This window comes from Meles meles, chromosome 11 (assembly GCF_922984935.1).
Source record: "Meles meles chromosome 11, mMelMel3.1 paternal haplotype, whole genome shotgun sequence".
NCBI lineage: Eukaryota > Metazoa > Chordata > Mammalia > Carnivora > Mustelidae > Meles > Meles meles.
Window position 1 is genome coordinate 20,944,197 of NC_060076.1, and position 23,609 is coordinate 20,967,805.

The 23,609-nt window shown below is 35.6% G+C and overlaps 1 protein-coding gene across 4 annotated transcripts in view; it reads right to left on the bottom strand.

Annotated features, from left to right (window-relative positions):
* KIAA1958 (KIAA1958 ortholog) overlaps window positions 1-23,609 on the bottom strand; it is a 148,441-nt gene that overhangs the window by 12,860 nt on the left and 111,972 nt on the right. For 3 of the 4 annotated variants that reach the window (XR_006820721.1, XM_046022242.1, XM_046022243.1), the window contains one exon: window positions 3,887-4,059. Coding sequence is in view for 2 of the 4 variants with exons in the window: in XM_046022242.1 (XP_045878198.1) it covers window positions 3,887-4,059 (173 nt within the window). In the remaining 2 variants the exon portion in view is untranslated. Of the gene's footprint in view, window positions 1-3,886; window positions 4,060-23,609 lie in introns of those variants that run through there. The other variant, XM_046022241.1, reaches the window with a different exon arrangement.

Here is a 23,609-nt window from a genome sequence, read left to right on the forward strand (position 1 = left end):
GCTAATTCTCTAAGATACTGGCCTCTTTCTTAAGAATTTATTATTAAAAATGTTTAATTTGAGGGGCCCATGTGAATAGATTACAGAAGACTAAAATCTATCTTCTTTCTCATCCAGGATTCCTCTAGGTAACACAGGGGAAACTAAGAAATACTAGTTCAATGATAAGGCACACTCTACGGGACAGATGGGACATTTTTTCCAGCTGGGATGCAGAACTTTTCTAAACCTTGGAGAGTGTGGAGAAATTAGTCTCTTTTCAGGGATTCTTGCAAGGGAACACAAAGGCTCCCAGTAACAGACAACTTTAAAGTCTGAAAGACAAGATCCCCGGACCTAGAAAAAATTACGGTTAGTGGGGATGATGAAATGCTAATAGGGGTCTGTGAGAGGTGAATTTTAAAATTATTATTAATAAAGGTAAAATAGTTATATTTTTACTGATTTATTTGTATTTTTTTAATTGTGGTAAAACACATATAACATTTACCATCTTAACCATTTGTTAGTATAAAATTCCATGGTTTTAAGTACATTTAAAACATTGACCAACCCCCACCACTATTCATTTCCAGAACTTTAGCATCGTTCCAGGCAGAAACTGTACTCATTCAAGAATAGCTCCATATTTCCTCCTCCTCTGAGCCTCTGGTAACCTCTCTCATACCTTCTGTCTTTGACCCTACCTATTCTATATATCTTACCTAAATGGAATAATATATATTTTTCTTTTGTTTCTGACTTATTTCACATAGTATGTTTTCTAGGTTCATTTATATTGTAAACATTGATCAGTACTTCATTTCTATTCATTGCTAAATAATATTCCATTGTATGGATATGCCACATTTTATCTATTCATCTGCTCATGGGCATTTGGGTTATTTTCGCTATTGTGAATAAAGCCACAACATATATTTAGGTATGACTTTTTGTACAGACACATCTTTTTAATTTTCTGGGTCTATACGTAGGAGCAGAATTGCTGGGCCAAAGAGTAACTCTATGTTTAACTTGTAGGGAAATGCAAAACTGTTTTCAAAACAGCTCCATCATTTTATATTCCCACCAGAAATGTACAAGTTCCAGTTACTCTACATTCTCATCAATACTTATTATTATCTTTGTAAAAAATTATCACTATTGTAGTCTTCCTGTTGGATGTGAAGTAGAATCTCATGTAGTTTTGATTTGCATTTCCCTGAGGTCTAAGGAAGTTGGCGTCTTTTCATGGCTCATTGGTTATTTGTTTATCTTCTTTATAATAACTTTTTAATATCTTGTCTGCTAATTCTAAAACCTTTGTTAGATCTGGGCTGGTTTTGACTGATTCATTCTTTAAGGGACACATTCTTGCTTCTTTGCATGTCTGACAATTTTTGTTTAGTTGCCAGACACTGTGAATTTTATTTCTTTGGTTCTAGATATTTTTATGTTTCTATAAATATTTTTAAGCTTTGCTCCAGACATAGTTAGGTTACTTGAAAAATCATTCAATCCTTCTGGGTCTTGCCTTTTTTTTTTTCACTTGAAAGAATGGAGATGTAATTGACATATAACAGTACATTAGTTTCAGGTGTACAACACAACATTCAATATTTTTATGTATTGCAAAATTATTATTATCATAGTCTAGCTAATATCCACCATCACATATAGTTAAATTTTTTTTTCTTGTGATGAGAACTTTTAAGATCTACTCTCTTAGCAACTTTCACATATACAATGCAGTATTATTAACTATAGTCATCAAGCTGTACATCACATCGCCAGGACTTATTTATTTTATAACTGGAAGTTTGAAACTTTGGACCACCTTCACCCATTTTACTCTCCATTCCCGCCCCCGACACACCTCAAGCAACCACTAATATTTTCTTTTTTCCTATGAGTTTGGTTTAGTTTTTTGTTGTTGCTGTTGTTTTATTTTTACATTCCACATATAAGTTAGATCATATGGCATTTGCCTTTCTCTGACTTATTTCCCTTAGCATAATGCCCTCGAGGCCCATTCATGTTGTTGAGAATGGCAAGATTTCCTTCTTCTTATGGCTGAGTAATATTCCATTGTGTATATATGCACATTTTCTTTATCCATTCATCTATCAGTGGACACTTAGGCTGCTTCCACGTCTTGGCTACTGTAAATAAGGGCACAATGAACATGGGGGTACATAAATCTTTTCAAGTTACTGTTTTTATTTCCTTCAGACAAATACCCAGAAGTGGAATTGCTGGATCATATGGAAGATCTATTTTTAGTTTTTTGAGGAATTTCTATTCTGTTTCCCACAATGTCTGCACTAATTTACACTCCCACTAACAGTGTACCAGGTTCCCTTTTCTCCACATTCCTTACTAACACCTGTTATTTCTTGTCTTTTTGACACTAACCATTCTGACAGGTGTGAAGTGGTATCTCATGGTAGTTTTGATTTGCATTTCCCTGATGATTAGTGATGTTAGCACCTTTTCATGCACCTGGGCCTACCTTTTAAGATTTGTTGGGTGGGATTAGAGCAGAATTCAGTCTAAAGCTAACTATTCTCCACATCTGATGCAAGACCTTTCTCAGTACTTTCATCTGTTACCTTTCTCTAAGGGATCAAGTCCTGTGCTGTCTGAAAACAGTTGTTCACATATTGTGCTCAGTCTTTTAGTTTAGTTTTTTTTTTTTTAAGATTTTATTTATTTATTTGACAGAGAGAGATACAGCAAGAGAGAGAACACAAGCAGGGGGAGGGGGACTGGGAGAAGCAGGCTTCCCACTGAGCAGGGAGCCAGATGCGGGGCTTGATCCCAGGACCCTGAGATCATGACCCAAGCTGAAGGCAGATGCTTAATGACTGAGCCATCGAGGCACCCCCAGTCTTCTAGTTGTTACAGCAGAAGGGTAATTTTGGACCCTTTTCTCCTATGGCCACGAGTGGAAATTTTTCTTTATTTTCAGTTCTGGTGGATTATTTTGATTACTATGTTGTTGCTTCCTCAATTTATAATTCTTTTCATTTCTATAAAATTTCATACATATTAGTCTATAATATACTATATATGTCAGCGGTTTCCCTTTTGCCTAACCCTTTAGATCTTACAGTCAGAGCATTCTCCTTATTTCGACAGTCCCTTCCCTGTTGCCACTGAAATAATTCTTCAGAGAAAGTCTCTCCTTATACAACACAACAAAACTTTAATGGCTTCCCAATATTCACAAGATTTTAGTTTAGTATTTAATGGTTTATCAAAATCTGGTTTTATAGTCTACTATTCCCGTATCTGAAATCTCTGCTGCAGGCAAGTGAGTCTATCCCTCCAAATCTTATTTTTCCTCATGTCACTTGTCCTAGAGGACTCCCATCTTCATACAGTCCTACCGAAATTCTTTTTTTTTTTTAAGATTTTATTTATTTATTTGAAAGAGAGAGAATGAGAGAGAAAGAGAGCATGAGAGGGGAAAGCATCAGAGGGAGAAGCAGACTCCCTGCTGAGCAGGGAGCCTGATGCAGGGCTTGATCCTGAGCCTCCAGAATCATGACCTGAGCTGAAGGCAGTTCCTTAACCAACTGAGCCACCCAGGTGCCCCAGTTCTACTAAAATTCCCACTGTCCTTCAAAACACAGCTTTAATACCAATTCCTTCACTAGTTTTACCAAACTGAAATTAACTTATCTATCTGAATTTGTTGGCATTTCTGATCTGTACATTCATAAAATGCTTATTAAATTCTGCTTTGTACTGTATATATTTTTTCTTTTGCTTTCAGGTTCTTTCAAAGTTTTCTCAAGCAAAAAGCAACTGTTCTGTGTTCCCCACAATGCTTAACAGAATGCCCAGGACTTAGAAGCTGTGAAAGTGGCTGAGAGAGTAAGTAGACTCAGTAGTTTCTTACCTTGGTGATGTCCGTGTGATCTTTGAGCCCGTTGGTCACGCACCAGTATCGCCACACATTCAAGGCATACCGCGTGGCTTTGGTAGTGTTTGGGCTCACTGCGCTGGTACACAGATCATTCAAGTCATCATTAATGTTAAATACAGGAAATTTGTTGAGCTTAGTAGAATAGGCTAGAAACAAAAACAATAAAAGGCGTTAAAATAATTTGCCATTCCCTTCTTTGGAGGATTACATCTTGGGATCATGTTAAATAACAGAAATCTCCTAAGAGATAACACTTTAAAAAATGAAATGTCTATCAAAGGTACATAAACAAAGTAGAGAACAATATTTCTAGCATGGAGTCAATGCAGTCACCTTGCATTTGATCCTAGTATTTTTGCTATACATAGCAACTGATGCACTGATGCAGGCATTCCAGTAACAGAAGGAAAAAAAGTCAATGCAGGAAAACAAAGAATGTTCTGTCTAAAATTTTCACTGGAAATAAAAGGCATTTATACGAACAATAACAATAACAAAAACTTCTAGAAGGAATGAGGGAAGACAAGTTACACATCCTTTCTCTTTACCCTCCGTGTATGCAGAGCTGTTAATTCTCTGTAATATAGTGTTTTCTGCGCCATCCCAGACGCCTTGTATTAAATGGTGTTGGCATATTTCTTTAATTCTTTTCACAAATGAACAAAGAGGTATTTAAACCCTGACTCCCCAACCCATCAGCTGCCTTAGAATCAGAATGGAAGGTAAAGCGAGAATAACCTTACAGGAAAGAAGGGAGAACATGCCACAGGGGCTCACATCATCTCAGAGAAGGAACAGATGTTTTTTTTTAAGATTTTATTTATTTATTTATTTATTTGACAGAGAGAGATCACAAGTAGGCAGAGAGGCAGGCAGAGAGAGAGGGGGAACCAGGCTCCCTGCTTAGCAGACAGTCTGACATGGGGCTCGATCCCAGGACCCTGAGACCATGACCTGAGCCGAAGGCAGAGCCTCAACCCACTGAGCCACCTAGGAACCCCAAGCAACGGATTTTAAATTGCAATTGCCAAACTAAATCAGATGAAACTGGTCTTCCTTCAAGGTGTCAGCTTAATTGTTGGGACCGAAGAGATAATCAAGTCTCTAAGCATTAGGGCTTGCTTTATACTCTGTGATCTACTAAAACCAAACTCAAACTGTTTAAATTGTTGTCTTTGGGGTGCCTGGGTGGCTCAGTTGGTCAAGCAACTGTCTTCGGCTCAGGTCATGATTCTGGAATCCCGGGATCGAGTCACACATTGGGCTCTCTGCTCGGTGGGGTGTTTGCTTCTTCCTCTGACCTCTCCCCTCTCATGCTCTCTCTCTCTCTCTTAAACAAATAAAATAAATCTTAAAAAATAAATACGGAAATAAATTGTTGTCATTGAATAGAAAAAAACAACAACAAAGTGGACTACCTTAAAGTGAAAACAATGCCAACCTCTAGTTTATCTAATAGTTCTGATCCCTTCTGGAATGTTTCTATGTTCAAACAAGGCACTAAGAGGCTGAGAAAGAGCAAAACAGAAAGTTGGTGCAATTATCAAGGTGATCTGCAAATTCCTTCCACTTTGCTTAATTCATCTCACCTTCCACTGTCCCCCACCAAGAACTCCCAACCATCAGCTCCTACTGTCCCCAGCATCCACTTGTGCCCAAGACACCACACCAACCTTCCCCACCTGTAGCCTGAGAAATCTCCCCATGGTCTTTGCACCAAATAGTGTCTTTTTTCCCATTTCCAATTCCAAACGCACTTCTACACAACCTTCCCCACATGAACTGAATGAACTCCCTTATTTTCTCCCGTATGTGTCTCACATTTGCTTTATTAGTCCTTAAAACTGTGACGGAATTGTGTCCAGAAGTCCAGTTGGTTTGTATTGCTCCTTAAGACTGTCTTTACCCTTTAAGTTTACTGCTGAACTGTTAAACATACAATCTGCTTCAATAACTGCTTGGAGCAAAAGAGAAATAAACAGTGCTAGAAAGGCTATCTGAAGGTGCTGTGTCACGTGAGTATATCCCTCTCACCACCCTCATAAACTGAGATAACTCATATTATTTCTGGGACTTGCTTGATACTAATGAAAGGATTCTAGTATAAAATGTATTATCATTACATCTAGTGTTAATTGAATGCTTATTATATGCCAAGAGTTATCTGTAATCACTAAGCAACTGTGTTGTTCTACTTATTTTACAGATAAAGAAACTGAGCCTCATACATTTAGTAACTTCATACATCACTCATCCAATATTTACCGGTGTCCTCTCTGTGCCAGGCATTGGGCTGTCCCAAGTCATGGAGTTAGCAAATGTTAGAGCTAGGGTTTGGACCTGGGTCCCACTGACTCTATGCCCTGACCATCACAACAAAGGATACATGTACTACATGGATAAAGCTTCAGTATGTAATACAATTTAGATATTAGCCACTTATGAAAAGTATCTTCTGGTCCCCAATATTTACTTGTATTAACCTTCAGTGAGGAGAGCTAAGTCTGATTTATTTACACAACCACTACAGTTCCACTGTAGTGTGTTTTTGTTTTTAAACAACCACAACAAAAGATTTATTTGCAATACAGCCCAGTCCCCATCATTTCGGTAGAGCATGGGAGTAGAAAAAAGGCACACTGTAAGATAGGATGTTTAAGTTTAATTATTACATGAAACAATTATGTGGCCTTAAATAATTTCATTTTTAACAGAAGACAGAGACTGTACACTGAAAATGGAAAACAGAATCCTAGCACACAGAGAAACAGGTAAAGAATGCTTATATGCTTACATAATGGGAAAGGAATTGTGTGAAAATTAATAAATGACACATATGGTTCTTTTGGTTTTTGTTTGCTTGTTTTTAAAGATTTTACTTATTTATTTGACAGAGAGTGAGATAGAGACAGAGGGAACACAAGCAGGGGGAGTGGGAGAGGGAGAGGGAGAAGCAGGCTTCCCGCCAAGCAGGAAGCCGGATGTGGGCTCGATCCCAGTGGGATCATGACCTGAGCTGAAGGCAGACGCTTAACGAAAGCCACCCAGGGACTCCAGTACATATGGGTCTATCATAATTATATTTAAAGAGTGAGTAAATTTACTTAATACATTGCTTTTTAAAAAATTCTGGTAGAAGCTGTAAAGCTATGTGCTAAGGAAATTTTTAGGACGCTCTATCGATGGAGAAACAAACAAAAGTGAGGACTTAAAACTGAATACAGGAGAAAGAGGGACTACTTTAAGACTTGCATTTTTCTTCCATTAGAGAACACGCAAACTTCAAGCTCAAGGTTTGGAAGAGCTGGCCATGGGAGCAGGGATGGACGGTGGGGTTATGTACTTACTCTAAGGATGGCCAGATCGAAACAACTACCCTGCTCGCTAGGCATGATTAACACCTACATCATTTACAGCATAAGCGTTGGCAAGCACAGCATAGAAAGTGAGGGAAATAGCTATGAAAAGCCACTTTTAGAGTCAGAGAGAGAAAGGGCATTGCCTCAGGAAACTCTAGGCAGCCCTACCTGACACAGGGAAGGAAAAACAAAAAGCTGCTGCAAAAAGCAAAACATGGCTGAATGCATGCCTCTGTCAGGTAACACTTCCCCTTTGTCTGCATTTGAGAGTTCCCAGTTCCCAGCTAGTTTTCAACTTATATATTCTGAAGAGAAGCCCATTTGTGGGGACTTATTTGTCCACTCATTACAGCTGGCTGAAGTTCACTTGCAAAACCTGTTGGTCAACTATTATCTTCAAGAGGGAGCTGTGTCCAGATATATCAAACAAGAGCCTTTAATAATGTCTAATAATCCCCGTAAGCTAGCAGTAATGATAAATCTAGACTTTCATTTTAAAATGTGAGCTCACGGGAGTGCCTGAGTGGCTCAGTCAGTTATTTGACAGACTCTTGATTTTAGCTCAGGTCATAATCTCAGGGTTGTGAGATCAAGCCCCGTGTTGGGCTCCACACTCAGTGGGGAGTCTGCTTGAAACTCTCTCCTCCTCTCTTTCTGCCCCTTCCCCTGCCCTCACTCTTTCTCTCTCTCAAATAAATAACCTTTTAAAAAAAATTGTGAGCATACAAACAAACATCACTTGGACCCGGGGAAAACCAACATCATGAAAGTTACCAAGTTACACAAGTAGGGCAACTAATTCCATATTCCATCCTCTCTTAAAATTAATTCAATGTGAAAAAATTCAGACGACCACAAACAAATCATTACATAGATTTGAGAGCATAATTCATCCTTGAAACAAGAATAGCTTTCATTGGAAAAGGAAAAATAGGAGAACAAGACTCTGGAAATTTAAAATTGACAAAACATAATTTAAAAATACTTAATAGAAGAGCTGAGTATTAGAATGAACATGGTTAAAAGACAAATAAGTGAGATGGAAGGAATTTTCCTGGAAGGGCAAGCAAAGTCATAACAGTTTTTAAATTATGAGGACAAAGTTAAGAGGCAGAGAAGATTGAGGCAGAAAATTCAAAATATAGCTTATAAGAATTCAAAAGGAAAATTATGAGAGGAAGGAATAAAATAAATAGTGAAAGAAATAATACAAGAAAATTTCCAATAATCAAAGAACTTTTAATCTTTAGGGTGTTAAGTCTCATGAACTGTCAAATATACATACTGAAGACATATCTTCTTACAGAAGATATATATATATATATACATATACACATATCTTGGTGAAATTTCCAGGATCTAAGAACAAAAAGAAAATTTGATAATCTTTATCTGGTAAGAGAAAAGTCTTTAACATAGTAATAAGAATCAGATTTCTCATCTGTGACACCACATGCTAAAAAATCATGACTCTCGTCTTCTCAGTTATAAGGGAGAAAGACTATAAAATGAAGAATTCTATTACCTACTTAAGGTATCATTCAAGTGCTAGGGCAAAATAAAGATATTTTCAACCATGAAAGACACAGAATCCAAGAACAAGTTAATAAAAGAAATGAAAACTTAAAAATGATGGCAGGAGGACTTCCACTTAGGGCTATAATGGAGTAGCTGGTATTATACTATCTTCCCTGCTGAGAATAAGGCTAGATAAAATGCACTGGAAAATAAAAGTAACTGGAACTCAAGGAGCAAAAATCCTGGAGAGATGGGAAATGCACAGAAGTGAGTCCTGCATTGATCACTATGTTTTCCTCTTCAATCATTTGAAGAGCTGCAGTGCAGGTCATAGAGCCCAAACAGAAACAAGCAGCCTGAAGTCTATATTAGTCACTTCAGGGAAATAAGTATCAAACATTCAAGTACAGGCCTAAAAAGCAGCCAGTACTTGAGAGTTGGACATCCTGGAGGAAGGGAACCATGGAAAAGTGAGCCAACATTTTGCATATAATTTTCCTTCCAGGAATTGGTGATTCCTAAGCTAAACAGGCACAGGCAAGATTCAGAGAAACCAAGTAGAAAGGAGAAATCACTAAGAGGAAACTGCATGGAACTGAGGAGTCAAGAATAGTAACAAGGCCTTCTAAGGAGAAGACTTGGTAACAATACAGGCTTTCATTTGAGACCCAGGAAGGATTAACTGTAAGAAAAACACTGGAAATACAGATGGTCCCTGACTTATGATGGTTCGACTTACAATTTTTCAACTGTTTAATGATATGAAAGTGATAGGCATTTAGTAGAAATCATAATTCAAAATTTGAATTTTCATCTTTTCCTAGTCTGGGCGATATATGGTAGGATGCTCTTTTGTGATGCTGGGCAGAGACAAAGAGCCACAACTTCCAGTCAAACTCGTGATCACAAGGGTAAACAACCAGAGACCCAAACCATTCTGTAACCACATGACCATTCTGTTTTTCATTTTCAGTACAGTATTCAATAAATTATGTGAAATATTCAACACTTCCGTATAAGCTTTGTGTTAGATGATTTTGCCCAACTATAGGCTAACATCAGTATTTTGAGTACATGTAAGGTAGGCTAGGCTGAGATGTTTAGTAGGTTAGGCATAGTAAATGCATTTTCTACCTAAAATATTTTAACTTATGATGGGTTTATCAAGATATAATCCCACTGTAAGTCAAGAAAGATCTGTAGAACAGTCTCAAATGGATTAAGGTGATCTGCCTACCTTATTTGCTAACTAGCAGAAATTTAAATCCTCTCTGGAGGAAGGATAACGTCTTCAACAAGTTTTCGTACACAATGGCCAGAATTCAATAATATTAACAGGCATACTATAAAATAAGACCAAATGAATGAAAAGCAAGAGAAAAATCAGACATGATTATCCAGATTATTGAACTTGTCAGACATGGATGTGGACTTTAAAATAATTTTAATGTTCAAGGAAATAAGGAGAAGATAGAGAATTTTACCAGAGCATCAGAATCTATTAACAAAATAGAAATTATAGTTTTTTCTCCCTTATTTCTCTTCTTCCTCTTCCCTTTCCTCTCCTTTTTCCATTTTCTTCCTGGACTTTTCAATTTCAAAGCCGCTGGTGGGGCAGAGCAAAGTAGATATCTATTTTCCTGGAATATGTGTGTGTTGGAAGAGGCTGTAGGGGCTTAGAGTGAGACATGAAGCCTGCCCAGCAGGGAGTATAGGAAACTGACTGTGGCAAGAAATATGTTTCAGTGGGAGGCAACAGAGCCTGAATTCAGAGAGAGAAACAAGCAAACATCCCATGCAGAGGTTGCCAGGCATGTGATATGATTGCCTAAGCAGGGTAAAGAGGACACACCCACAAAACAGTGGGAGATATGGGAAGAAGCCCTATGTGAAAAGTCAGATTCACTGGAGTGAATAGGATTTCCCTGTATGGGAGTGGCCTGATGACAGTGTGGAATCCAAAATAAGCAAAGCATCCTTCAAAAAGTAAAGGTGAAATGCAGGGGAAGTCATATAAAATAATGAATATATTTGTTATTAGCAGTCAAGTATTAAGTAATAATAAAGGGAGTTTTTCAGGCAAAGGAAATAATCCAGGATGGAAACACATTGATACAGCAAAAAATAAAGAATACTGGAAAGATTAAATATGTAGGTAAATTTAAATGAACACAGCTGTTTAAAACAATACTAATGGTGTCTTATGGGGCTTTAAATGCATGTAGAATTAATATTCATTACTATAGCACAAAAGAGTGTAACTAGAGCTAGTTTTGAAAGGTCTTTGCATTATCTAGAAAATGATGAAAACACTAATTTAAAGTAGTAACAGCGCAAGGATGCATATTTTAATCTCCATGGTAACGACTACAAGAATATTGAAAGAATGTATAAGTTCATAGAGGAGGAAAATGGAATAAAAAAGACTTCTTTAATCAAAAACAAGGCACAAAGAATAGATAGGACAAAGCAAAAATGTAGGATTATAGACTTAAACCTAAATGTATCAATTATTCCAGGATCAATAGTCCAATTAAAAGACAAGTGATGTCAGGGTGCCTGGGTGGCCCAGTTGGTTGAGTGTCCCACTCTTGGATTCAGCTCAGGTCATGATCTCAGGATTATGAGACCCACTTTGGGTTCCATGCTCTTTCTCTCCCCCATTCATGCTTTTTCTCAAATAAATCTTTAAAAAAAAGATAAGTGATATCAGTCTCAATAAGAAAAAAAATCTCAGCTGCATATGTCCTCCTTACACATAGGAATAAATAGGGTAGAAAAGCTGAGAGTAAAAGGATGAAAAGAAGGTACACTATGTAAACAGTAAAGAAAAGAATGCTAGTATAGCTATATATCAGACAAAGTTTATATCAGACAACGAACTTTAAGGCAAGATGTATTACTATAAATAAAGAGAAATGTTTTAAAATTCAACAGAAAGATATAATAATCCAAATTTCTATCTAATCACATCGCCTCAAAATATAAAGAGCAAATGTAAGAATTTTTAAAAAGAAATAGGCAAATCTACAACTAAGATTTTAACACGTCCTTTTCTACAACTGACAGAACAAGTACACACTGAAAATTGTATAGATATAGAAGACTGAAACAATGCAAATATCAAACTATACTTAATACACAAAGAACATATTGAACAACTGCAGAAGACACATTCTTTTCAAAGATACATAGCCCTTTTACCAAAATAGAAATGCTAGACATAAAGCAAACTTCAACATTCCAAAGGATTAAATCATTCAGAATATCAGCAGAATTAAAATACAAATCAATTACAAGAGCATAACTTTAAAGCACTAAGCAATAATATGCTTCTAATAAACCCCCGATGAAGGGGAAAAAACCAATGGCAATTAGAAAATATTTCAGGGGCACCTGGATGGCTCAGTGGTTTAAGTGCCTGCCTTTGGCTCAGATCATGATCCCAGATTCTGGGATCAAGACCCTTATCAGGCTCTCTGCTCAGCAGAATGTCTTTTTCTACCTTTCCCTTTACCACTCCTCCCTGCTCATGTCCTCTCTCTCCCTCTCGAATAAAGAAAAAAATCTAAAAAAAAAAAAAAAGAAAATATTTCAAACCAAATGATAATAATACTATGTCAAAGTTGTGGGAGGCACTTATTGTAATATCTATAGAGAAAATTATAGCATTGGACCCAGAGATCAGGAAAGAAAGGTTGAATATCAACTGAACCAGGAAATGATAAAAAGAACAACATAGGTACTCAGAAGAGTAGAAAGAAGGAAACATTACAGATAACAGAAATCAATGCAATAGGAAATTTATAATTAAAAAAGACGTCATGCAAAAAGATGAATTTAAAAAGACTAACAAGGGCGCCTGGGTGGCTCAGTGGATTAAGCCTCTGCCTTCGGCTCAGGTCATGATCCCAGGGTCATGATCCCAGGGTCGTAGAATGGAGCCCCGCATCGCATCGGGCTCTCTGCTCAGCAGGGAGCCTGCTTCCCACTCCACCACCTCTCTCTGCCTGCCTCTCTGCCTACTTGTTATCACTGTCTGTCAAATAAATAAATAAAATTAAAAAAAAAAAAGACTAACAAAATTAGTTAACTGGTAAGAAAAATGAGAAAAGGCACAAATTGCAACACAAAGAAATGGGTTATCACTACAAATTCTACAGAAAGTAAAAAGATATTATGAACAACTTAATGCCAATAAATTTGAAAATTTGGATAAAATGGGCAAATACATAGGAAAGCCACAACCTACTACAACTGAACAAGAAATATAAAATTTAAATAGTCCTACATCCATTACAGAAATTGAATCTGTAATTTGAGATATCACACACACACACACACACACACACACACATACACAACCCCTCTAGGGTGAGATGGATTTCACCAGCAAATTTTTTTAACATGTAAGGAACAAATAATGCCAAACCTAAAAACTCTGCTAGTGAATAGAAAAAGAGAGAATAGTACCCATTTTCTTTTTTAGGACAGAATAACTTTTCTATAAAAAAATAAAATAAGAACAACACAATAAAAGAAAATTACAGGCCAACACACTCAAACAGACACAAAAATCCTTAATATGATATGAGCAAATTGAATGCTTACCTCACAGCACAAACAAACAACAATTCCAAATGGATCATAACCTAAATGTGAATAGTAAAACAATAAAGCTTCTAGAGAAAAACCGGGAGACCACCTTTAGAACCTTGGGGTAGCAGCATATTTTTTATGGAACATCAATATTATTACCTCAAAGTAAAAGATTGATAAAAGAATTTCTTTAAATTTAAAAAGACATTTATTAAAATGCACCATTTAGAGGGTGCAGAGGCAAGCCACATAGTGAGAGAAGATTTCTGAAGTACGTATATCTAACAAACCAATTGAAGGCAGCGAGGCCAATTAAAAATGGGTAAACTTGGGGCACCTGGGTGGCTCAGTGGGCTAAGCCTCTGCCTTCGGCTCAGTTCATGATCCTGGGATCCTGGGATCGAGCTCCGCATCGGGCTCTCTGCTTGGCAGGGAGCCTGCTTCCCCCCTCTCTCTGCCTGCCTCTCTGCCTACTTGTGGTCTTTGTCTGTTAAATAAATAAATAAAATCTTTAAAAAAAATGGGTAAACTTGAATGGGCACTGTATAAAATAAGAAATATCATTAATTTTTCAGGAAACATAAATTTAAATCCATCCACCAAAATGTCTAAAATAAAAACAAAATCTGCAATTATCAAGCAGTGATGAGGATGTGGAGCCATAGGAACACTCCTACTTGGCTGGTAGAAACGTCAATTTGCACACCCACTTTGGAAACTAATTGGTAGTATCTACTAAAGGTGAACATACAAATATTCTATGATCCAGCAATGCTACATTTGAATATATACCTAACAGAAGCATCTACATGTTTACTGAAAGGCATGTAACATGAGAGTTCATGAAAGTAAACGCAATAATAGAAAGCCTTGAGCTGGAAATATTCATATGTTCATAAACAACAGAATGCATATGAAATTGTAAAATATTTTTTTTAAAGATTTTATTTATTTGTCTGACAGAGATAGATCACAAGTAGGCAGAGAGAGAGAGAGAGAGAGAAAGAGGAGGAGGAAGCAGGCTCCCCGTTGAGCAGAGAGCCCAATGCAGGTCTTGATACCAGGACCCTGAGATCATGACCTGAGCTGAAGGCAGAGGCTCAACTCACTGAGCCACCCAGGTGCCCGAAATTGTAAAATATTTATACAATGTATTATTATACAATAATGACAAGAAATGGACAACTGGAATCAACAAACATAAAAAATATGGATGAGGCCCACAAACACAATGTTAAACAAAAGAGGCCAGACACAACATTGTGAGTTGAAAGGGCCCACTTACATAATTCAGAAACAGATAATATGACCCTTATGTTGAAATAACAAAGTGGTTGCCTGAGGGAGGTAACTAAAGGGGGGCACAGGAGGGGTTTCTGGGTTTCAGGTAATGTTCTATGTCTTCTTCGAGGTGGTGTTTTCAGCAAAACACTTGCTTCAGAAAAATTAACCAAGCTGTACATTATTTGTGGTCTTTTTGTGTCTGTAAAATTCAGTTAGAAAACTTTCAAAAATTATTTTTTTTAAATTATAAGATTATTTATTTATTTAGAAAAAGAGCACAAACGAGGGGAGGTGCAGAGGGGGAGGGAGAGAGAATCTCAAGCAGACTCCACGCTGAGTACAGAACCCAACCCAGAGCTTGATCTCAAGACCCCGAGATCATGACCTGAGCTGTAACCAAGAGTCCAGATGCTTAACTGACTGAGCCAGACCGGCGCCCCTAAAAAATTCTTAAAATTAAAAATGTATATATAAACTTAATCAAAGAAGAGTCATATCATGTACCTGGATGGAAAAGCTCAATATTAAAAGGCCGTTAATTTCTTCAAGTATTCTTTAATGCGGTGTAATTCTAATTAAAATTCCCCTTTTTGTAGTTTGTTACTGGTCAGGTTGTTACTGGTCAGGTTTATCTGGGAGAGTAAATGCATGAGAAAAGGAAGGCAAGTTTGAAAATAGTATTTGGGAGGTTTTGCCCTGAAAGATATAAACATGTAGTATAATATTGCAATAATTTAAATTTTAAGTTCTGGAAAAGAGAAAAATAGATCACTGCAATAGAAGAAAGTCCAGAAAAGGCCTGTGTAAATATACAAATTAAGTATATAATAAAGGTTCCAATTCAGATTGCTGGGGAAAGGATGGACTCTTCAATAAATGCTTTAAGATAATAAGCTATTGAGTTAGAAAAACAAAAACAAAAGCAAATTTAGATTCCTACTTCATACCACATACAACACACTTTCAAATAGATCTTTTTCAAAAGGCTATTGCTATAAAGAAGATAATTTTCATGATTTGGGGAGTAAGAAAAGCCTTTCTCAGCATGATACAACCCAGAGCTATAAAAAAGATTAACAACTCAGATGACATAAAAATTCAAAAGTTCTGCATTGAATAAATTTTAAAAGACAATAAACAGACCTGGAGAAAATACTTGTAACACATAAAGTGACAAAGTACATATGAAAATCTCCTTTAAATCAATTGGAAAAAGATTACTCACTAGAATATGGGCCTGGGATATGACAGGTAATTATTCATAGATGAAATACAAATAACAAAAGCATTAATAATAATAAGACTTATAATCAAAAGAAGATGTATTTCATTTATCAGACTGCCAAAAATATAAAAAGGTCCATATCTAAGCATTGGCTAGGATAGGGGGAACTTGCACTAGTTTAGAAAAATATCTGGAAGGATGGTTAGTATTTACCTCTGTGAGACTTACAAGCTTTACAATATGAATATATTCTTTCTCAAAGTTATAAAAATAAGTAGCATTTTGGGAATGTATATGTAGGAAAAGTAAATGTTTTTTATTTGACCCAGGAATCTCTCTTGTAGAAATTTATGCTAAACATTTAATCATAGATACATACAAAAATGTATGCTTAAGGATGTTTTTGAAGGCAAATTAAAAAAAGTGAAAATCCAATCCAACAAAAGCACTGTAAGATGGATTTTGGTACTACTATGCAACGGAAAACCATGTAACTATATAATAATCATATTTTCAAAGGCTAAAGATCTTTTACAAATGTACAAAACAGTAAATGCAGATTGACTACAATTTTTGAAGGACATCTATACATAAGAATTATAAAATAAAACACCAAAGTATTACTTGAATTGTTTTCATGGGTAGTAAAATTCCTGTGATTTTTATTTCCTCCTTTATTATTAGTATGCGTCAAATTTTTCACAATGAATATTTATTTTTGTCTTAACAGTTTAAAAGCATTATAAATTTTAATCAAGAAAATGCTCTTTTAAGAAAACAATAGTTTGGTCTGAAAATGTTTGTCACCAATTCAATAAACATTGAACATAATCATTTAACATAATCATTTCAGATAACATATCCCAACATGAAGTATTTTGTATGTATTAGACATTTTAGTTGATATCTTCTCAGAAAAGACGATTATGAATAAATTAAATGAATAAAACTTTATTTCATTTATTTTTAAAGATTTTATTTATTTGACAGAGAGAGACAGCAAGAGAAGGAACACAAGCAGAAGGAGTGGGAGAGAGAGAAGCAGACTTGCCGCTGAGCAAGGAGCCTGATACCAGGCTCGATCCTAGGACCCTGGGATCACGACCTGAGCTGAAGGCAGATGCTTAATGACTGAGCCACCCAGGCACCCCTAAAAAACTTTTTTTAAAAAAAGAAAACATTTTCTGAGTTGTAGGGTAAATATTACTCAACTTGAATTCTAATATTCTTCCCCTATTGGGGAAATAAAATTTGACGTATTTTATTTATTAGTCATGTCTTAAATGTGTAACTTGTAAATAAATTTAAAGGTAGATTCCTTGTTACTTGAAGTACCAGGAAAACATAAAGTATAACTACTTATAAAGTAACTTTAAAATATCATACAAAAATACAGTTATTGCTTCCATTTGCAATATTCAGCTTTCTGTGAGTAAAGACTGGTGGCTTATTCAGAGATATGAAAGAAATACATTGGCATTTCTGCAAGACAAATGACTGTGATAAAGAACATTATATTTTCTGGTGTTTTAATGTTTTCCTTTTTTAAATAATTTTAGTGACACAACAAAAACGTCTGAAGTTAACAATCATAATCATTTTGAATAATCATTCCTATTCTGCCTAAAGAATATCATCAAATATGCTAAATGCAACAAATTGCACCTGGGGAATTATATCTGACCAAAAAGATTTGCCTAAAACTGAGGAAGTCTGGAAACTGACATCTACTTAGCTTGGTATAATTTTATACAATTGGCTGCAGAGGTCAGAGACGGTGAGTTTGTAGCGGAGTCTCTGTTTCATTAATAGGATTGTTGGACCTGAGGCTCCAGGAAGCATATGATTAATTCAGCTGTCCGAAAGGGTCTTTCCTACCACATGGGCTATGTGTGAGCATACTCATGAAGGAACGCTTCTCCTTCCATGAATTGCTCCTCCTTAATGGTTAGAAACAATACCTGGGGCAACCCTCTCCAGTTCCCTCTCTCTTTAAGAGCTTTGTACTATCACTCAATAAACTCTGCTTTGCCACCTACAAAAAAAAAAAAAAAAAAAAAAAAAAAAAGAAAAGAAAAAAGAAAGAGAAGAAACAACACCTGATATGGAATAGTCGGAATAGTCTATATTGACTATATCCTGGAGTCTAATGCACAGTGACCAGAACAATTTTTTTTTTTTCAAAATGTGGCTTGTTTCAAAATTGTTTGTTGTGGCTACAAAAATCAGCCAGCTTTTTCAGGAAACCACTTATTAAATGAAGGAAGACTGGTCATATCCAAATAGAGACAAAATACTGTGATTAAAGCATGCTCTCATTATGGAGACATCACTGATGCTCATTAGCTGATTTTTATTGGACTTTTTTTCTTTTCTTCTCAGCATTCATGTGCGCACGCACACGTACACACATGCACACCCACGTTGTGGGTGAGGAGGAAGAGGAAGAGAAAGAATCCCAAGCAGGCTCTATGCCTCATGCGGAACCTGACCCTGGGCTCCATCTCAAGACCCTGAGATCATGACCTGAGCCAAAATCAAGAGTCAGATGCTTAACTGACTAAGCCACCCAGGTGTCCCTACTGGATTTTTCCATTACATCCCTAAGTTTTAGGCTGTAACAACAAATACTGAAAACAATAGAAAAATACACGACGTTAGAGACAAATATTATACACACGATGGAATAAGCCACTGGGACATAAAACTAGAATTTTATTTGGAGCACAAGTGCACAGACAAATATGAAGCAAAAACAGTGAAGCTGAAAAAGATGAAAACGTCGCAGTGTGAAAAGCAGTGAGCAGAAAAATAAAAATGAAGCCAACAGTATATTCTTATTAACAAAAGAGTTCTACCATATTAATACAAATATCAACTGGCAGAGAATTAGCCAAGAGCATCACAGTCACATATCTTAACATATTAACAGAAATTTCCCTCCATTCCAATACACCTTTCTCCTCTTTCACAAGTTTTAATTGCAGCAGTTTAAAGAGAATTTTAAAATAGGATTAGAGTGAACATCAGGCACACATGTGCTTTTTACACATAAACCAGTTAAAAGCCAAGTGGCCAGAAAATATATCCAAAATGCCAGTCTACCAAATGGGGGGGGGGGGGTAGAGTAAATGCATCTCCAAAGAATAGTATCATTTTTCATAAAAATTTTTGAAGTACTAATTGTGATGGTTATATTTCTGCTTTAACAAAACGCCTGGCATTAAATTATACTGAATAAATTGACAAATCTACCTTTTTAATCCCAATTAACTTCTAAGTGGTAGAGTAAAAGAAATCTTAAAATTATTCTTATAATTTGTAAAATGGAAGACCTTATTTAAGTTGAATATAGCATTCTTTTTTCTAAGCAATCAAAGTTCTTCACTTTAACTGATAAAAGGGTCATTTAAGTGATTCTGTTGAATCCAAAATGCTTCGTCATTCCCTTACCAGGTCTCAGGCCTATGGGGTTACAGTTACATTTCCAGATTACAGTGAAAAAGGTACAAGCTATTGCTCACAATGGGGCTAGTCTGGCAAATCTGTCTAATTTTAACAGTGAAAAAAAGCTTAAAGTCATGATGGAAACATACTCTATAAATTAGAAGCCTAATAAATATATATGCATTATTTAATCAAAAAGTTGCCCTGGGCATAAGGGCCTCAGGACAGACATTTAAAATGTACAAAAGACCCAAAGTGGGTAAAAAAATCCAAGAGCAGGATTCAAATAAACATGCCCAGCCATCTAATAGAAACCATTAATCATCGGGATATATCATGCCATAATCTTTGGTGTCCAAAATATAAAAAAGATTCTAAGTAGAAAGGCCTTGCCTGAAAGCCCCCAATGCAGGAATCAAGAAATACTTTAGTGTTGCTCTGAAGGCCACTGGACAAGGGCAGAACTTCTTTAGAACATACATAATTGAATTTCCTGTTATTGCTTTATCACCTCCATTGAGGGGTAAATGTTTAAAGCATATTCTGGAGAAAAGGCTCACAATTAAAATCTGCCTTTCTTTTCCTTGAAGCAAAGAAGTGGCAGGGGCCTTGATGAATTAGTTTTAATATTCTTAGAATTAAATCAGCAATTTCAGCAGCAATGTTTCCAAATACAGCACTGGCTGTTGCCATGTATCTGGCAGTCACACAAAAAGCCTCTATATAATTCAGGAGATTATCCCTTTATTAAAGGAATCTCATAATTAGAAACCCATTGAACAGACAGAATGAAACCCTGCACTAAGCAAGGTATTTTGGTGTGTTGGTATTAAAATGCTCTTAAGGAAGTAGCCTTCTTTTCTTAACATTTCATGACAGTTTCCCTTCCATTTTAAGAGTATAAATGTATAATGCTATTTCCCCCCATGTGGAATTTTAACAAAATATAAAATTTATTCACCAAAATAATTTTCTCTCTACTTTCAGAGTGTGTTTGTAATTGCTGAGGCAAGATGAAAATACTATGAACCAAACTAAAGACAGTTAGGCATGAAAAAATTCTGACGGTCATAAGGCAAATAAATATATTAAATAAGCCCATATGAATGTTGAATATAGAAGTTAATACTTGGGAACTCTGAGGTTTCTACAGTCCCTAATAAATACATTTAAAAAACTAAATATTCTTATCAAATGCATTTCAAACAATAAGCCATAACCAACAAAAATAATGTCGCTACCTCATAGTCTGGTATTAAATCATTTACCTGGATAGAATTAACCAGATAAAGGTAATTATGCTGCTACATTGTCATTCTATTGGATTTCTTTGTAATGTGTTCAAGTATCAGAAGAACAAAAAAAGATCTGAAGTAGGGGGAGTACTGGAAAAGTTAAGAATCCTTGCTTTTTCTTTTTGCAAACATTTCCTTTCTAAGAGTTGGGGAAAGTCTGGAAGAAAATCTGACCTGGAATCACACATGTGAAACAAGATTCTGAAGTTGGCACCACTTGACAACTACAATATTTCCTTCTGTAGAGGCCACTAAGGGTGGCTCAAAATATTAAACAACTAAGTACATATTTTTACAAGTCACACATACAAATGTTGACTGGCACAGCCTCTTAGCACAGTTTTTCTGTTTAACTACAATAAGTGATAGCAGCAATGGTTAACAATTCCACATAAACACCACGAACACAGATATGAAAAAGCACCTACAACAACATGCAAATCTCAACAGTGACATCACTGAATATTACACAATGCATAGAAATTGTAATGGTTTTTGGCAAGATGGTTTTTTTTTTTTGTAACAAATAGTTTATAAAACAAAAGTTCTGTTATAAATGTTATTTAAAAAGTTGTAATATAATGAATTGTAGATATAAAAATTCAGTTAAATAAAGTTAATCTGAGTGAATTAATCCTAAAATGGACCTGCTACTTCATCCAGTATAAATAATCAATTATAAATTAATTTCTAGTGGAAGTATACTAAGGTAGTTGATTTATAAAATGTAAGAATTACAGAAAGCAAATAGGCATAAAAATCACTTAAATACAGTATGCACAATTACTGTTAGGATTCTATATTGCTGATGTCTTCCTAATTCTACTTACCACAGATAAATAAATTGTGCCAAAGCATTTTCAAACCTCTTTGAAATGAATGGTAAAAATACCCTCTAATTCCAGTGTAATAGAAAGAACATCAGAAGTCTAGCAAAATTCAACATGCATTCAAAAGACAAATAATTCCAATGTACTTAAAGAAAAAAAATCCTAGAATTTCACTTTTCTCCAGCTATAATCTGGTAAATATAATTTATAAAATAAAAATTTGTGAAAATTTTTTATTTTTATGTTTGAATTCCTCTTTAGAAGGCCAAGCAAGAGAATAGGAGAATTTACAAATACTTTGTATTTCAACATCTTCCTGCTATAGGTCTTCCATTAGTTCCCATTTTTCCTCCCTACAACTAAATTCACTTCAGAAACATCCTAATTACATTGATAGAAGTTTGATCCTTTGGATTGGATATGTCCCAAACCTTCAAGATGATATTTTAACCTTTCCATAAAATAAAAAAGGTTATTTTAGACTGCATTCAAAACTAGTGATATAAATACTACGTAGCTGGATATACAAATGATTACCACACTAAGCAAAAAGTTTCTTTTCAGTTCATAATCTATAACTGGAAATCATATACTTGAAAACTGTAGTTTCCCCCTCTGTAAATGAAGACTATATGTGAATGGGGTAAGTGGAGAGATGTTCATTAAAAAAAGAAAATTTACGTTTAGAGATTATTCCATCAAATTTCAAAAAGAAAAAGTTGCTAAAATCAAGCTGTAACTGTATAAAGTGAAAAGTGAGAATTCACATGCAAAAATAGCCTACTTGGAAACTGGCAGCTTGACTGAGGGCTTAAAAAACTATTACAATTTTGAAAACAAGAAAAGATACCCTCTCCTACTCAGTGGAAATGTAGGGTTGTCTTACCACCCTCAACTCTTTTCTGTGAACTAGAAGTCAGGGTGCCTGGGTTCTAGTTCTGGTTCTGACTCTAACAAGGCGTGTGCACCTGGGCACTCATTAATGTCTCTGGGGCTATTTCTCTCTTCTATAAAAAAGAGGGATGGGTTAGAGCAGATGTTTCCAATCTTTTTTCCAGCCTCTGTGTGCTCATTCAGTCGGGTGAATTTCAAAGTAGGAAGGTAGGGGCATAGGGAACATGAGAATTAATCAGCATTTGAGGATTCCCTTTGCAATCTCTTAACTCCTTGCTCTCCTTGCTCCCTACCCCTAAAAGGACATGGTGACTCCTGTTCTTCATAGCACTCAACAGCACTGGGCTGGAGGATCTCTTGGGTCCTTTCCAGGTCATCCTTTATGATTACAATTCAGCAAAGATGATGGTGTACATTAATATTCTGACCTAATTAATATTCTGATCAAATTAGTACTGACTTAATTAATACTGAGTATAATTCAACAAAGTCATAGTTTACATAACAACTCAATTTAAATGTATTAAAATGCTGTCTTTAAAAAGTAATGCAATCTTTAATACCAAATCAGGTGTTTTCCTTCAGCTTTGGCAGGCCCAAATGATCAACTTACAGATAGGATGAAGCATGAGAAATTCTGATTATCTTTCTTTTCTCTAATTAGAAGTGAAATCAGAGTTGTTGGCAGTTTGCCAATATCATCCCCTTTTCTGTTTTTGTATAATTAGAAATACACCAATCACTAAAGGATGATATATGCAGTATATTTGTGTCCCAGTTATATTCTATAGCACGGATCTCTTAAAATCATCCCATCTTCATTACTTTGTCTTATGAAAAGCTATACATTCATTTCATCTCAGTTAGATCCAAGTGGGGAGCAGAAGCAATGCTGAATACTATGCCTTAAGGGTAAAACAAAACAGAACTGAGGATGCCTTCGGCAATGGTGTGTTTCCTAATAAGCATCTCTCTCTCTGTACTTGTATATGGTAATACGCCAAGATCTGATATAAAGAAAATCCATTTGACCAAAAAAAAAATCTATTAAACTAATTAATATAAAACTTAATTCTTTAGTACTTATAACTTTTTTTTTTTCCATAAAAGAACCACTTAAAAATTAGCTTACTGCAACAAATGATTATACACTCCCCTTGACTTCTCCTCTAGGCTTGGAAATTTATTTCCTTTATCACATAGTTGAGTTTTTATTTATAGATGTTAAGTATTGCAGCTATATTT